This window comes from Hydra vulgaris, chromosome 02, assembly GCF_038396675.1.
Source record: "Hydra vulgaris chromosome 02, alternate assembly HydraT2T_AEP".
Lineage (NCBI taxonomy): Eukaryota > Metazoa > Cnidaria > Hydrozoa > Anthoathecata > Hydridae > Hydra > Hydra vulgaris.
Window position 1 is genome coordinate 26,677,907 of NC_088921.1, and position 18,383 is coordinate 26,696,289.

The 18,383-nt window shown below is 25.4% G+C and overlaps 1 protein-coding gene across 1 annotated transcript in view; it reads right to left on the minus strand.

The window, feature by feature from the left end:
• Window positions 1-18,383, minus strand: part of LOC101237477 (E3 ubiquitin-protein ligase UBR4) — a 126,183-nt gene that overhangs the window by 86,806 nt on the left and 20,994 nt on the right. The window contains exons 8-21 of the mRNA XM_065790452.1: window positions 14,428-14,650; window positions 14,209-14,287; window positions 13,966-14,093; window positions 9,606-9,845; window positions 9,053-9,245; window positions 7,786-8,000; window positions 7,576-7,710; window positions 7,114-7,320; window positions 6,912-7,004; window positions 4,603-4,898; window positions 1,636-1,772; window positions 1,372-1,512; window positions 336-642; window positions 41-255 (exon numbers count right to left, since the gene is read on the minus strand). Of these exons, the coding sequence (XP_065646524.1) occupies window positions 41-255; window positions 336-642; window positions 1,372-1,512; window positions 1,636-1,772; window positions 4,603-4,898; window positions 6,912-7,004; window positions 7,114-7,320; window positions 7,576-7,710; window positions 7,786-8,000; window positions 9,053-9,245; window positions 9,606-9,845; window positions 13,966-14,093; window positions 14,209-14,287; window positions 14,428-14,650 (2,609 nt within the window). The remainder of the gene's footprint in view (window positions 1-40; window positions 256-335; window positions 643-1,371; window positions 1,513-1,635; window positions 1,773-4,602; window positions 4,899-6,911; window positions 7,005-7,113; window positions 7,321-7,575; window positions 7,711-7,785; window positions 8,001-9,052; window positions 9,246-9,605; window positions 9,846-13,965; window positions 14,094-14,208; window positions 14,288-14,427; window positions 14,651-18,383) is intronic.

Below are 18,383 nucleotides of genomic sequence, written 5' to 3' on the forward strand. Positions count from 1 at the left end.
TGTGTATAAAACATACATTTTTAATGTTAACAATACTTACTGATAAGAAAAAATTTTGAAAAAAACTGTACAAATGCAGTTAAGTAGTTGTTACTAAATTCAGTATGGTTTGCAATGGATTTGAATATTAAGAACAATGTTGATGGTTTGTTAGCAAAGTATTGTAAAAATATTACAAGGGTTTTAGAATGCTCTATCAAATCCATAAGAAACTCTAACCAGCCAATTAAAATTCCTTCATCTAAAATTCTTTCCCTAAAAAAATTTACACAATTTATTTGTATTAGTCAAAATGAGTAATAAATATAAAATGTAAAAAAAAAAAAAAGTTTAACCTTGATAACTCCTTCATATACCATTTGTCAATGATCTCTAGAATACGAATAAAAGCAGACTTTTCCAACTGGTCTTGGTCAGTCTCACCAAGACAGAGGTTTAATATTTTTTCTGAATGGTGAGATATATTTTTAAGAAATGAATCACACCAAAAACCAGAATACAAAGAAATGCCAAGATGTTTCAAGGTTTGAAATTCTTCATTCATTGAGGAGTTCATCCAAAGAAGGACTTTGTTACAAACATTTGAAAGACTGTAAATAAGATTTTTTAAAGAAAATCCATTGGCCAACTCGCTTTTAGACTCTAAAAATTCAATGCTAAAAAATCAATGAATGAACTTAAATAAAATTGAAAATATTTTATTTGTATATTTACATATATATATATACTATATTATTTATATATTAAATATTTATATATGTTATATATGTTTATATATTTTTTAAAAATTAATAAACTAATAGATAAAATCTATTTTGACTTTCGGACTTCTATACTAAAATTATATTTTAACATAACAGATGTTTGTAACCATAATTATAAAGATGGCTTATATTATTAAGACTCATTTGTGCATAAGTTATGTGATAAATTTTTTTGGCTTTCTCTATTTATATTCTATTCATATTTTAGAACAAGGAAGCATGGTCTTAGTTTATCTTACTATTTGGACTGTTGAGAAAACAACTTTTGTATTTTGCTATCTCTATATAATATAACCTCACAATTTTAATTTTGCCAGCATAAAACTTTTTCTTTCTGCTATTGTAATGTATTTTAATAAATATTTATAATAAATATCCCTTAAAATATATTCTATTAGAAAAGCATAATAAATGCAACTTAACTATACTTAATTAGTTGATGTTTTGCTTCTATAAACATTTTCATGTATTTTACTATGTTTTAAATTTTTTTTTAATTTTTTTATTTCCTATATAATTCCAATTGACAAAATATGAAAGTTATTTATTAATTTGTGAAAATCAAATAAATAAAAAAAAAAAAAAATGAAAATAAAAAGTAAAAAACCTTTCTGAACATTCAGATGAGTGATTAACGAATATCGCACCAAAGATGTAACAGAAAAATCTTTGCTCTCTTGCAAGTCATCTCTTTGAAGATTTAATCCTTGCCAATCTTGTACATATTGACAGAACCTTTCTGGTAAAACTAATAAATTAAAAAATTCATATTTAAAAAAATGAATTCCTTTATGAAAAGACATTTTCTTTCTAAAAGCATTTAAACAAAAAATTTAGTTCACTAAATATTTAAAAAAAAATTAAAACTTACCTTGAATTCTTTTGATATCAGATGCTTTAGAATTTACTGTAGGTAAGTCTAATCCAATAATATCAATATAGAACTCCAAAACTTCATTATCTAATGTAGTATCTTTGTCTGCTGTTGCCAACTGAATTATCATTTCTCTATTAATAAAAACATAAAGACTGGTTTTACTAATATTATATATATATATATATATATATATATATATATATATATATATATATATATATATATATATATATATATATATATATATATATATATATATATATATATATATATATATATATATATATACACAATATATATATATATACACAATATATATATATATACAATATATATATATATATATATATATATACAATATATATATATATATATACAATATATATATATATACAATATATATATATATATATATATATATATATATATATATATATATATATATATATATATATATATATATATATATATATATATATATATATATATATACAATATATATACAAGGCTTTTAATGTTTTATATAATATTAGATAATTTCTATAAAAATTTGAAGCAAGCTGTTTTTAAAAATAATGATAAACAAAATGCAAATAAAAATGCCTGTCACGCAAGAGGTTAAGAAAATCAGCTAACAATCAAAAATTCATTCAAAATGCCACATAAAATCAAGTTTATGTTACAATAGTTATGAATGTTACAATAATTATGAATAACTTTTCATTTTGTTTTCCAGTATACACAAACTATTGCATTATTTTGTAAGTTGCTAGAAAATGTTTTATTTAATTTGTATTTGTCAAATACATTATCTTATTTTAAAATAACTTAAATAATTATTTGATTGTTAGTAACTTATTTATATAAAATGAAATTGTATAGGAATGTGTAAGCAATTAAAGATTATCAAATTAGATCGAATTTAAAATGGAAAGAAGGAGGGGGGGGGGGATGTGAAAGATAAAAAAAAAAGGGAAAGTTGTATATTATAACACCAAATTATAAGCACAAAATATCATACCATAAATGAAACTGAGCCATAAATTAAAAGTAAATATCTAACTTAAAATTTATTTAGACTTAAAATTTTATTATGCCCTCCTAACAATTTAAAGTTATAAGAGATGTGAAGTAGAAGCCTGCATTTTTAGGATTGGTTAAAACATTATGGGTAAGAAGAATAAAAAAAAAATGTGTAAGAAGAATAAAAAAATAAAGAAGAATTTAAGATTAAAACACCATGGATAAAAGCAGGATTTCAAGTTAAGTCAAATAAGAATCAATTTTCTTAATGTTCAATTGGCATAATATATGATATTATATAATAAATGATCATTCAATTCACAGTACCGATGCTTTTTGTTATAATCATAAACAACCTGTCAATTCATATCAAATATTCATATCAGATATTTGCAAAATATACACAAATGACACAAAGCTCACAAAAGTTGTTAAAAACGATGATGGCAGAACAAATTTACAAAAATTTTGCAGAAATCTTTTATTTTATTGTTTTGTACTTAGTTTAGACTTATTTTGTTATTTTATAAAATATACTATAACCAGTATTTTATAATTATGTGTAATCAGTGATATATCCAGAGATTTTTGGAGAGACGATTTAAAAAAAAAATTGCTCATATATCCGCAGAAAAATATACTGTTGATGAAAATAAATTTTCTGCGTTATGAAGTTAAGGACATTATGAAGACTTTTTTTTACGCAGGTGCCTCGTTCAATAATAATAAACTTACCCTAACTTGTTGACAACGGAGTAATACAGGTTATAGTTAAATGTAGGTTTATCCTACATTTGATATACACCCTTCATCTTCAAGAATGCAAAGAGCTTTAATATAGAGCTGATGTTACCAAATACAAAGCTTGCAATTCAATTGCATAAAAGAAGATTGAAAAAATTGCAGAATAGACTTCATAACTGGCTAAATTCAATATAAAGACACTGCTATCTATAGTTTAGGTATAATTTATTTTGAAAATAAGACTTAGTTCAAAATGAATCAGAGAAAAAAGAATACTTAAAGAATCATTTCAAAATTATATGGACAAGATGCTTCTTCTGGAAACTTCTGGAAGCTTCTGCATGCTTATATGGACTTTGTTTGATACAATTTGGAGCAACACTGGTTCTAACAAAGATTTATTTATTAGGACTGGAAGACAAATATTAGCTTTCTAATTGCCTTTTACTACTAGCCAATCATATCACTTACTACTAGCCAATCATATCATTAAGCTTAGAAGCAGTGACCAAAAAGAAAACTAGATAATCCTGATTATCCTGATAATCCATGATATAAGTTGGTAATCCCAATAATAAATAACTAATTCATTACTTAACACATAAATTAATTCGCAAAGTTCAAACATCTTTAAAAGCCCTGATTACGATTATGACAAAAATAATGTAACTTCTTTTGATTAAAAGACCATTGAAGGAAAAGTTTTAAAAGATGTTGAAAGACAAACTTTGGTTTACTCTCAGGCCTGTTTCTAAAAAACCCAATGTGAGGAATAACAGACTGGAGTTGGCTAAAATAAGCATGCAGGTTTTTAGGCATGAGTCTTTTTTGTTTTTATATTTTTTTAAGCATAGAACCAATGTGAATAATAAAATAAAGATACCAAATTTTCTCAATGATAGGTTTGGATGATCAGAAAGTGAGAGACTTTCACTTTAATATTGGCACTTTAATATTGGCAGTTCAGTTTTAGCAACAACAAAAAAAATAGTCTAAAGTTTCCAGGAACATTTTAAAAGCAGAAGCGAAAAAATACCATGCACATCAAAAATTGACTTTGACTTTCCCGTCACCAAAAAAAACTTTATTATATATTTAGTGCAACTAAAATTTAAAAACTATTTACCTAATGTGTAAATATAAAAACTTTATAAATAATAATAAAATATTTAAAACATCTAAATTAATATTTACTTTGCTTTCCTGACTGCCAAATTTAATAGCAGCATCATTTGTTCAATAAAATTTCTAAATTCTTTTGCATATTTGAGTAACTCGACCTTCTTATGAGTCATATATTGGTCAACAAGAAGCCCTGCAAAATTAATAATGCTATCACTAATAGCATATGGTGAGAACTTGAGCAGGTGAGTAGAATTTAGCAAGTTTGATAGTAATGATATTATTCTTCCAAAGTAATCAATCGAAGACGAAATATCATCAGTAAAAAGTTTTCTTTCTGATACTATTGTGTCAAAAGATGATTGAACCTATAAAGGTTAAAAATATTAATAAGATTAAAAACAAAAACAACAGTTCATATAATTAAAATAAAAATCAATGATATAAAAAGTGAAAATAAAATTAAACTTTATAATAGTTCCAATGCATTATTATTAATTATAATTATATCTTTTTTTCAATTACAAAAAATAAAATCATAAGTTGCAAGAAAAAAATTTAGAGGATTAGATAAATCATCTGAGAATATTGGTGCTGTAAAGCATTGGTGCTCTTAAGCATTGGTGCTCTAAAGTATTAGTGTTCTTAAGCATTGGTGCTCTAAAGCATTGGTGCTTTTAAGCAGGTTTGGCAAAAACCTTGGTTTTTTTTCAAAAATCTGGCCCAGAGGGTTTTTTTTGAGTACTTTTGATGTTTTTTGTTTTTTAAAGTTTTTTAGTGCTGTTGAATTTTAATTCAATATATTTTATATGTTATTTAATAATTTATAAAAAGGATTATTCAAATTATTTTCAAAAAAAGTTGTAAAAATATTTTGAAACTGTAATAATAAAAAAAAAAACCTAATTTAAACCTATATGTATTGATCTATGTTAGATTTAAAAATAATATTTTTTTATAACTAAAAATGTCAAGGGGACGTGGGTGAAAAGAAGGGTGGAGAATGGGAGGAAGTAACTGAAGTTGAAAACAGTACAAAAGCTTTTTATAATTATTGCCATGCTTTGCTTAGAAACAAGATAGAACAAGTAAAACCCTATTTAAAATATTGCCAAAAGAAATTTGAAATTTTACACAAGTATACAGAAGGTAACAATCTCATACTCAAAATGAGAAAAAAATTACAATTAAAAAGATAGATAAAGTGGTGTTACTATTATAGCTCACAGTGCATATGTTGGATTTAAGTCAGAACTGCTATGCATAACAGATTGTGCATCAAATAGTAAAACAGTCAACTATTGTACCAAACTCCTTTGTAATGTCATTAAAGATCTTAAGGAAACATACAAGAAAGAAGTATTTACTGTGGCAACAGATAATGAAAATAAGATGAAAAAAATAAAGGATTTAGTCAAAGCAACATATCCAAATCTCTTAACATGTGGGTGTTCCGCACACTATTTAAATCTTTTAGAAAAGGAAGTATCACACCCACATAAACAAGTGGTTATAGTGCCAAAATATTTTTCGCAATACACATTAACTACTTGTAAATATTATTATGTATTATTATTATTACTATTACTTAACTTCAAATATAAAAAGTATATAAAAGTTTGAGATTAACCATTCAATATTTCTTTTGAGGTATGGTTGCGTGAAAAAGGAGAGTGTATAGTTCAGCTACAAAACAATACCAGATGAAACTCCCTAATTCACTGTATAGAAACATACATAAAAAGCTACCCAATTTATTTTAATTTATGTAGGTAACCATGATACATGAAAATCAGAAAAAGTATTGAAAATAGTATGGTAATGTTGTAGTGGTAGAGCGGAAAAGTATTGAAAATAGTAGGTAATGTTGTAGTGGTAGAGCGCTCGACTCATTTGAGAGATATTCTGAGTTCAATACCCACCATGTCCCTGGTAGTATCACGCTCAACTTGTTTCTCTGCATAGCAGCCTTGTTCAATAAGGTTTGTGATTATGAGTTATAGAGTTGAAAGAGGGTTGCAACCACAATTAAAAGTAGCCTTTTCGACTGTAGTGGCCTTCAGGGGAGGTGAATTGAAATAAATAAATAAAAAAATTGATTCTTAATTAAACTTAATTAAACAAATTTTTTTATTTGAATTAATTGGTTAAAAAGTACATTTAAATAAAAATAGAAAATGTAAATAAAGTAACATATGTAAATAGAGGAACATATATAAATAGAGAAACAGATGTAAATAGAGGAACATATATAAACAGAGAAACAGATGTAAATAGAGGAACAGATATAAATAGAGAAACAGATGTAAATAGAGGAACAGTTGTAATAGAGGAACACATATTGTCTTTAAAAACATTTAAAAAAAATCTTTATAAAATACCATAAGGTTGCTCTTGATTTGCTCAGCAGTCATCTCAAATGTTGATGGCATCCAACATATATAAAATAAGTATTCTTCAAAAGACGATTTTTCCTGAATAAAAATTTAAATAAAAATTTAGTAAAATAATTTAATTATCTATTAAATATTATTAATTTATTATTAATCAAAACACAACAACTTTAAAGTGCAACAAACTTACCGCATCCAAGTTAAATATATTGTTAATCCATTCAGTAGCTATAGGAAGTTCTGGAAGCCAATTCCAAATGTATAAAGATGCATTTCGAGCTCCAAGCCTATCAAGCAACTCTCCACCTGCAAACTTATTTATCATTTGTGCTAGAAGAGTTAGAATAGAAGAATACCACTGACTATAGTCTGGAGTATTTTTCAGAAAAGTAAGAACCTATAAATAAGTTATTTGTAAAGAATCACATAACTTTCCTATAAAACTTCTAATGCAAAAATAATTAATAAAAAAAAACAGAAAAAAAAACTGAAGAACTATAAAAAGACAGCATCATTGAGATATCATCATCAAAATCATCTGACTGTGATAATATTAGATCATGATTAGGCAGATCATAGTAGCATTGAGAGCCTTATCATAGTTCTTGTCATTAGATCATAACAAGAAAAATCGAAAAAAGTAAATGCAAACCTCAGTGTCTATTTTATCCTGCTCAATAAGTCCATAAAATACTATTGTATCACTTTTTAGCTCATCTTCTTCTTTAAAGAAACTTTTCACATAAGACGGTTTATCTACATCTGCTGAAAGAATGTTGTGTTGCACCTAAAAGGTTTTTTTACAGATTAATTTAAGTTATTACAACATCAACAAAAAAAGGAAGAAAAAATATATAAATACCTGTGCAATTAGATCCATGTTTTTTGTAGAATATCCTGAATGTATCATATAATCAAATAAGAGAATAAGATGTGCTACATGTATAGCGCTTTTGATGTTTAATGTAGACAAACGACCAAGCGCTTGCATGATCTTATTAAAAATGATCTCTTTTTTGTCCTTAGAAAGCAGTTGAAGCACCATGATCATTGCTTGAGCATGCTGTACATTTAGGTCTAGACATGTGCAAAGAAAATGAAAAAACCATAAAGAAACTAATAATAATATTTGTCAATAATTTAAATATTTTAAACTGAATGATGTTGTTGTAGATGATGATGACACAATGACCACAACGATGATGATGATGATGATGATGATGATGATGATGATGATGATGATGATGATGATGATGATGATGATGATGATGATGACCTAAGTTGACGCTAAATGGCTTAATTTTGCTTTAATTTTACTATGTTCTGAAAAAAAATTACCATAGCGGACTTTTTTTGCTGATACAGCAAAATAAATATAGAAAAAAAAAACTTTTTTTGCGCTGAATCAAGAATACATTTAAAAAGACATACATTTTAAATCAACCTGAGTCTGTCAAATGTTGTTCCATGTTAAATAAAATTAGTCAAGATTTTAGAAAAGTATTTTGACTCAAGTTTTCTATCACAGACTGTAATCATAAATAAGAGTAATAAAGTTGAAAGGATTTTTTAATTTCGTGTTTAGAATACTTAAAATTTTAATAAAAAGCATTTTTAATTTTTTAGATATAATTTTTTAGAGATAAAAGAAAAAGTTCCTTATTTTTGAAGTTATTTAAAGGTACTTCAATGGTATAATAAACATTTTGAAATACATAAATTTGGAAAATTAAGGGCACTTTATGCCACCTGTTCTCTCTTAATTGATATCTCAGGTGTCAATACTAAGGCATTTTTAAATATATAAGAGTTTATTCTATTAATTTTTTAATATATAAGAGTTTATTCTATTAATTTTTTCATGCAAAAACAAACAACTTAAAAGTGATTTGTTTTATTTTTTCCTTGGATCTAATTTGATTTTTCCAAAAATTAATCTATAGATTATGTATTTCATCCTATATAGGTGGCTTCTTCTTAGTACAGAAACTTAGAGACCAGCCAACTGTGGCCAAGTAGCCATGCTATTTTATATAAACATTTTTTGTAGTTAGTTTATAAGTTTTGTAGTTAGTACATAAAAATAAAGGCCAAGCAACAAATCAAGTATTAAAAAAAACTTTACTTACATTCCTTTGAAACATTTTCAGCTGAATCAACCAAAGTGCTTATTAAACACTTCCAAGAGTTTACCCCTAAATCCCCTGATGTATCCAGCAATACAAGTTGAATAAATATTCTAAGAACGTGTATGCTTAAGTTTAACTGCCGGTATGATGACTCATTTTGAACAGATATCCCTAATGTTTTTAACAGCATATTCTAGAGAAAAATTTTTAACTATTTTATTAACAAAGTTATGATAAGTGTACTCATATGAAAAAAAAATTAATTAACAAGGAATTAGAAAAATCTTAACAAATATTATAAATATTAACAACAAATATTATAAATATTAATAACAAATATTATAAATATTAATAACAAATATTATAAATATTAATAACAAATATTATAAATATTAATAACAAATATTTTAACAAACATTAATAACAAATATTTTAACAAACATTAATAACGAATATTTTAACAAATATTAATAACAAATATTAACAAAGAATTAAAAAAATTTTTAATAACAAAGTTATGAAAAGTGTACATTAATATATATAAAAAAAATACCATTTGAGTTTCCTGAAACAGCCCTGTTGTTATAAAATATCCGAACAATTTTGAAATATTTTCCTTGATTTCTCTAACCTCAAACGAACCACCAAAAGAATGTCCCATAATAATTTTAGCAAGTCCATCTAGTTTTTCATCAGTAAAAGATTCTTTAATTTTTTCTCTGAACCCATTTTCAGCACAAACCGGAAAGAACTTGCTAATGAATTCAATTAAACTGCTTGCAAGGAGTACGAGCTTAAAATATTTTTATGATATATATATATATATACATATATATTTACATATATATTTACATATATATATATATATATATATATATATATATATATATATATATATATATATATATATATATATATATATATATATATATATATATATATATATATATATATATATATATATATCAGGGGTGTACACTCATGGTCGTCCAGTGGCACTGGATGACTCAATTTCTCTAAGAGCGCCGAAATTAAAAAAAAAAAGTCTGTTAGTAGCCCAGCAGGACAACCAGACAGCTTGTTACTTACAAAAGTGTGTTTATTATTAAAACAATATTTTGATCTATGAAGATTTTATTCCTTGCAATTTTTTAAAAGAAAACTTTAAAAAGCATTTAAAGTAGCATATACTTCGTTTAATAATGAGTACACAACAGTGCGTTATATAATTTTTCATATACACTATCTATATACAAGTATGTAAATATATATATATGTGTGTGTATACACACATATATATATAATATATATATATATATATATATATATATATATATATATATATATATATATATATATATATATATATACACACACACACACACACGCACACACACTTATATACATATTAAAAAAATATATAATAATAAAATAACATGATACTTTTAAATCTTGACACATTTTGCAATAACATTTTCAAAAGATTATTTTTATAATAAAAAACTCTGGAATAAAAATATTAAAAATCAGAAGACTTTACAGATAAATATTAATAAACAAAAAACTCTGCTGCGAGTCAGGCTATTTCAGTGTGACGACACACAATATATAATATATATATATATATATATACATATATATATATATATATATATATATATATATATATATATATATATATATATATATATATATATATATATATATATATATATATAATGTATATATATATAATATATATATTGTATATATAATATATTATATATATATATATTATATATATAATATATTATATATATATATATATATATATATATATATATATATATATATATATATATATATATATATATATATATATATATATATATATATATATATATCCTAAAAAACAACATTTTTGAAAAACATACGCTGCCACCCCACAGTGGGCCGGATATTAGACATATGGTGGACAAAATTATTTTGATCTTTTTTTTTTTTACTAAAACCCTTTATATGTCCAAAGAATGACTTTTTATTAAGATATATTTACTTTTATTATAAATTTAATTTAAATAGTTGCAAATACTAAAAATTATTTAACAAACTTTATAAAACTTTAAAAACGCAGATTTAAATTCTTTTAATTTTAAATCATATAACTTCTTAAAATCGTGGAACTGAATAACAAACTCTTCTGGTGAAATAAACTTAAAATAAAAATTGATGCAACAAACTTTAAAAATAAAAATGCTTCGGAAATTTACCACTTACTTCGCAAAAAAAAATTTATCACTAGATTTGAAACTCTATTATCGATATATTATATAATCAATTTGAAATATATAAATAAATATATAGGAATAAATAAAAAATATAAATAAGTGAATAGATTTCGAACTCTATTATTGATATTATTACATGTTCACGACATTTTGAATAAGTCTGTAGATTATTTATAATCCCTATATATAATAATGTATTACTTTTATTTTTAATATATTGGCTGCAGATTCTAGGTGAATTACAACGTTTTTATTATTATAAAGTCTACTGAGTTCTTAAGGTACTATACAAATAATCAACAGGCACTCTTCATATGTCACTACTTTCATTTTAACTTACTTGTTTGTAAACACTATATCCTATAGCAGCCTTGCATTTAATGTTAGTTTAGTTAATTCCTTAGCATTGTGATTACCACAGTAGTTTGTATATCACATAGCTTTTTAAGAGTATATTTTAGATGATCTTTTAGCAATATTTGTACTGACTAGCCATCTATTTGAATGTTCTTGGGATAGCATTTAGCTTTTGGAAATTTTATACCATTATATAAAGAATATGTGGCAGCCTTTTTTTTCAGCACCATTTCTTAGAAGCTGGTATGTTGATTTTGATATATCACCATTAATAGTTAATGATAAAGTTTTATCAGGTGAATAAATCTAAACAAATTTAATGGGGTTTTTATTTCAAATCTCAGAAATTTTTGTGCCAGTTTTGTACTTAAACTCACTTCTTAGTTTTAATTTTATTGCATGAAGTAATTTATGGCTAAATAAAATATTACTAACATTCTTAGGCTTATTCTTTTTGTTCTGTTACAAGCTTTTCAAAAGAGCCACATGTTTCCCAACTTCATTAACTGATGTGGCATTTAATGTGCCATAGGTGTATTGAAAATCTTGAGTTAGCCAATTTTCATTACTTCTCTAAAAATGAGTATTATTGTTTGCAGCTATTAACTTTTTATAATTTTATAAAGTTTTTCACTCAGAGTCCTCTAGTTTAATATCTGCAGAAACTAGAACAGTTAACTTCAATGAAAAGAATGGTATATCATTAGGAACTAGTTTATTTTGTTGTAAAAGTCCACAAATGTCACCAATTTTTATTTTATTACTAAATAAAAAAGCAAAAAAATTGTTAAGTAAGCAGTGCAATTTGTATTGAATTAAATAACAAACAAAATAACATGTATTTTTGCTTACAAGAAATAAAAGTTGATTTCAAGCAAATAACATAAGTTACAAGTCATTGTTTTAAAATGTTTAAGACACCCAAAAGGGGAAGTTAGGGGCAATGTATTTAGTTCAAATTGGTTGTATAAATACTACATTTACTAGTTCAAGTATTTAATATAGGTTCCCTAAATTATGACACTTATTGTACAAAATAAAAGTAATAAATATTAAAAATTCACCTCGTTATTTTAAAGCCGGATTATAAGTGTATTATAAAGACTGACCTTTACTTTAGATTTTTTTTCGAAAAGCTTTACTGTTAAATATTTTAAATATATAAACTAATTCCGTAAGCTTATAAAATTTTAAAAGTTACTGTTTATTATAGCTATGTATAAAAAAAAAAATTTCACACTTTTTAAAAAAAAAAAGTTTTTCATTATACATGAAACCGCAATTAATTTTTGTGGCTTTAAAAGATACTATTATACTCAAAAGAATTTTCAAAACTTAAAATTAGAGTATTACAAATATGTTTTAATATATGGTTTTGAATATAATAAATATTTATTTTTTAGGTTTTGTCCACCGCCTGGCCCACTGTGCACCCCCTTAATGTGTTCCACATGATAAAAAAAAAACACTCGATTTAAAAATTTTAGAATAAAAAATATTTTGAGGGGTCCCTCAAGACCCTTGAATATATAATGAGTTCCTAATATTATCAAAAAAAAAAGTTTTCAAAAATGCATTATGTTTGGTCTGAAATGAAGCAAAATTTCATGAAAATTTAAAAAAGGATAAAAATAAATATGTTAGATGTGACAGCATAAAAAGTAACTAAATGTGAAAAAAGCATTTTAAATTTTTAAACAATTTTTATTCAATAAGTTTTTAAAAATTTTGAAAAAAGCTATTATTTTATAAAAAAAAAACTATTTTGGCAAAAAAACATTTTTTAGCAAAAAAAAGTTCATTTTTACAAGGTGTTTGATTAAAATAATTTTTTTATGTTTTTTTATAGAATAACAATTATTTTTGAAAATTTTATATAATTTCGGTCCTTGTTTTCAACATTTAGGGTCACATTGCAAAATTCAGACTTTAGTACCTTAACCCAAAATTATTTTAGAAAAATTTAACAGAGCTGCTTGTGAGAACCACTAAAAAGTTTTAAGAATAGAGCGAGATCTTATTTTTGAAAGTGTGTGTTTGTATATATATATATATATATATATATATATATATATATATATATATATATATATATATATATATATAGTATATATATATATATATATATATATATATATCCTAATATTTTCTGAGATTAATTATTAATCCCTTATCAATAACTACCATAAATTTTTTTATAATCAATTATAATTATCATCAATTAAATATTAACAAATCACAAAGATCATTCATTTTTTTATAAAGAATGTATTTTTGTAAAAAACTTACAATTTCAGTTGATTGAGAACTTGCATTTCTTTCATTTTCTTTGACTGTTACAGTTGACTCTGCCTCATTGTCATTAATAGTTTTGACAAAAAAACTTCCAAGCATTGATCCTTCTTCCAAAGAATCTTCTAATGTTCAAACATAAGTTTTAAAAACAAAACAAAAGTAAAACAAAAAAAAAAAGTAAAAGCACAATCAAGTATAATGAACTCAAATTTTAATTCTAAAATAGTTTTTAATTACCATCACTTAAACTTTCAACTTTTAATTCAGACTGATCAATTTTCAAATTTTCATTTTGCTTCATTAGATTATTTAGAGTCTAAATAAAGAATTTTATAAACATCTTCCGCTGAAAAACAAGATTTGTGTTTAGAGAGGTTTTGGATAAATGGCTATTAAAAAAAAATTTCAATAGTGAAATTTAATTTAAAAAAAAAATCAAAAAAACATATAGAATACCTTATGGTATGTTGTTAGAAACAAATCTAAAAGCAAAGATGGCAAATGCACATTTTCAATTATATAACGTAAGCGATCACAAGCTGTGCTTTTAACAAAAATATTCAATCCTTGATTTTGGAGACTATAATCTCCTTCCAGTTGAATATTATCATACACACTTGAGAGTAAGAGAATAACTCGTGAAGTCATGGTAACAAGACTGATATTCAGGCCATCAAACCTGAGAAATAAAATGTAATAAAATATTTATAACTGTTTTTTTATGTAAATATATTTTATAAATTTTCATTTTATATAATTATTTTAAAGTTTTAAAACTATAAAATCAAAATTGATTTTGTTAAAAAGAATAATTTGTTACTTTGGTTGTCCATTTAAACATAAAGTATACAAATGAAATATTACTTTCTTAACAAATGAGGTGCCTACCAGGCAAAGGTATCAAGTCTTAAAAAAAAAGTTTTAGTTATTACCATATCTGAATTGATGAAAGAAAAATCTACAAAAAAAAAGCATCTTGACATTTTCATAAATGGCAGATATATGAAGGTAATAGAGTTTTCAACAAACTTTTGGGTGAAACATTTTGTAACATGTTTTTGAGAAAAACACAAAAGTAAGTTCATTAATTATAAAACCTGAAAAAAATTATGCAAGTGTTGTAAGTTAGTTGGAAATATACAGGGTGTTCCAAAATGGTTGACCCATTCTAAATACCCATATCTCGGAAAATACTTGATGGATCTTAATGAAACTAAATACACTTATGTTTAAGGTCATAAGTTTTATTGGTTAAATTTACAAAGAAAAGTACAAATATTTGTTGGTTCTATGACAGATATTCATAAATGTTCAATATGAGCTTTAATTCTCTGTTTTCAGTTCTTCAATTTTAGCTGGAAGAGGAGGTACGAATACTAGTCCTTTCACATAACCCCAGAAGAAAAAGTCACACGGAAAAAGGTCGGGTGATTGTGGTGGCCATTTTAGAAGCAAATCGTCTTCTTCAGTTCCTTGACCAATCCATCTCTCTGGCAGAACTTTATTGGCTCATACAGTGAGCTTCCAATTAGGTGGAGTCCCATCCTGCTGAAAAATGAAAATTTGTCTTCATTTTCTATGTTGATCAATTAACCAATTTTAAAGCATTAAGATAAACATCTCCGTTCACATTTCCTTAGAAGAAAAATGGCCCATAAACTTTTTTCTTGGATATTGCACAAAACACATTAACTTTTGGTGAGTCCGTCTCGTATTCAACTGTGCGATGAGGATTTTCTTCGCCCAAAATGCAAACATTATATTTATTACCTTTGCCGCTTGTGTGAAATGATTCATCACTAAAAACTAGCCAATCATCGAAATCGTCTTCTTAGAGTTTATCTTGCATTTCAACACAAAATTCTTGATGTTGTTGCTTATCACCTCCCTCTCAAGGCCTGAACAAGCTGCAGGTTATAAGGTTTAAAAAACAATTGCTTTCTCAGAATTTGCCAAACTGTTGTTTGTGGAATGTGGGTTTCCACACTTGCTCTTCTAACATTTTTCCGAGCACTACGCAGGAAGGCTTCACGAACCTGCTCCACTGTCTCTGCTGATGTTAATGGCCGTATAGGCAATTTAGGCATGCATAAGCAGCTCTTTTATTGAAACATTTAGTGCCAAGTTCTAAATTGTTTTGCAATTGGTGCTTTCTTTGCAAATTTTGTGAAGAAGACACGCTGCACAGTCACCAACAGTGACTTGGACTCAGTCACTGTTGGTGACCGAGTCCAAGCATACTCTTACACACAAAATGCCTTTTCTTTCAAAGTGAGCGCCATTTCTTAACCTGAAAAGATAAAAATGCCAAACATTACACACATAAACTTGAAATGTTTCTACACAAGCTGTGAAAATTTGAGGTCATTCCAACAAAACTTGCCAAAACTATTGGGCTACAAAATGGGGCCGACCATTTCGGAACACCCTGTATTTTTGTAAACAACCTCCTGTTTACTGTGCGTTGAAAAAAAAATTAATATTAATCAACTATTAATATTATTATTATTATAAATTCTAACAAAATAAATTGTGAATGTTTAAAAAAAAAAAGATTTATTTTGAAAAATTGAAGAAGGATATTATTCGCTTTTTTGCACAGTGATATTCATTGAACTTTAAGTGCTTTTAAATACGTTTACTAAATACTCTGCAAGTGTTATGCCTGCATTTTTTTAAAAATTATGCATATTATATAAAAACTTAGCAAGTATTTTTATTAACAAAAATCTGAAAGACTGAAAAATAACAACTTTTAAACAAAGTATTTCTAAAAACCGCAAATAAAAAGACTTTTTATTGAGTACAAAGACTTTGTACCTTTTTTTCCTTATTTTATAAGTTTGTTGTTGATTTAAATATGAAAATTTTTTTTTTGAATTTTAACGAGGTCACTTTCTTGAGGTCACTGCTTATTACCTCCTAAACTAGTTCTCGAAGACTTGGTACCTTTTGGCATGGCGTGCCTTAAATCTATAAAAGTCTTCGGCAATTTTTTAAAATAAAAAATATACATGTAGGGTATAACTTACTTAAAATTTGCCTTACCAATACAAATTTACAAATAAAATTTGCTATTAATTGGCTGTGTTTACTCATTTCATAAAAAAATTTTATGAAAATGAATGCTATGCTTAAATAGACAAAGTAGCATGACTTTTTCACTCTATATTCGAATCTTCTGTTACCATTTCCTTGCTTTTTAACTCTATTCTTTGTTTTATAACTCCTAACTTAATTGTGGTTGTTTGCAGCCTTGTTGGGAGTAAATCAAAATAAAAAATATATATGTATTTTGACCACAATATAAGAAAAAAAAAAAGTGCTTAAAAAAGCTTCCCCATGTTTGCTCGCCATGTTTGTTTGCCACATTTATTTGCCATTTTTGTTAAAAAAATTGGGACTAAAATCTCCACTATCTTTATGTAATATAATTGTTCATCAAGTAATACCATGGCCTACAATATAACACGGTTGGATTTGTTGCCTTGCAAAAAATTAGTGGGCGGATATGAGGCCTCTATTATTTTTAACTATACAATCTCTTTTTGTTTCTAAATTATTGATTCAAACAACTAACATTAACAGGAATATCTTAGTAAAACTATTACCATTTCTTTTTTGAAATTTGCATCATATTTACACTAATATTTAAATTAAAACAACAACATTTATATTACCAAAGTTTTATCAAGTTAAGATTCTTTTATCTCTCAAAGAAAAAATATATATACTATGTTGTTAAAAATATATACTATTGTTGCATTTATTTATTTGTCTTTCATGGTTTGTCGAACTTTAAAGGCAGCAACTTCATCTTTTCTGATGTTTCCATTTTTAATCTGTTGCTCATTGTTGAATTATATGTTGGTAACAATTGCGTTTAGCAAATTCCTTCCCCTTTCCTCGGGTTCTATACACATAAAGCCGCTATCATTTGCTTGATACGTTTTTAGTGCCAACTAGGATGCACTTTTTCTATATTGAAAATACTTAATAATTTCTTCAAAATGTCCAAAATTATAAACCCATTACAAACATAGTTAGCTAATGCTTTAGAAGGTTTTGTTAATCTGCCAGGTGACAGAATTTCAAGATATTCTGTTGAGACTTGATTGAAACTTAATGTTGTCAAACAGTTAGCACAGTTAGATTTATTTACAACCTTTTTTGTGATGTAACCAGCTACATTGATGGCAACTTTATAAGAGTTATGAGACAGCTGATTCTCCTGAATATCGTTGCTAAATTTTTCCAATTTTAATAAAAGGTCATTTTTGTATCAGATTTCAGATTGCTTGTCCAACTATTGATATTGGCTTTAATTCGAGAATTCATGCATAATATTTTTTCAGAGTTTCGAACTTCACATAAACTGAAAAAAAATCTACCACCACTCATTTGACGATATT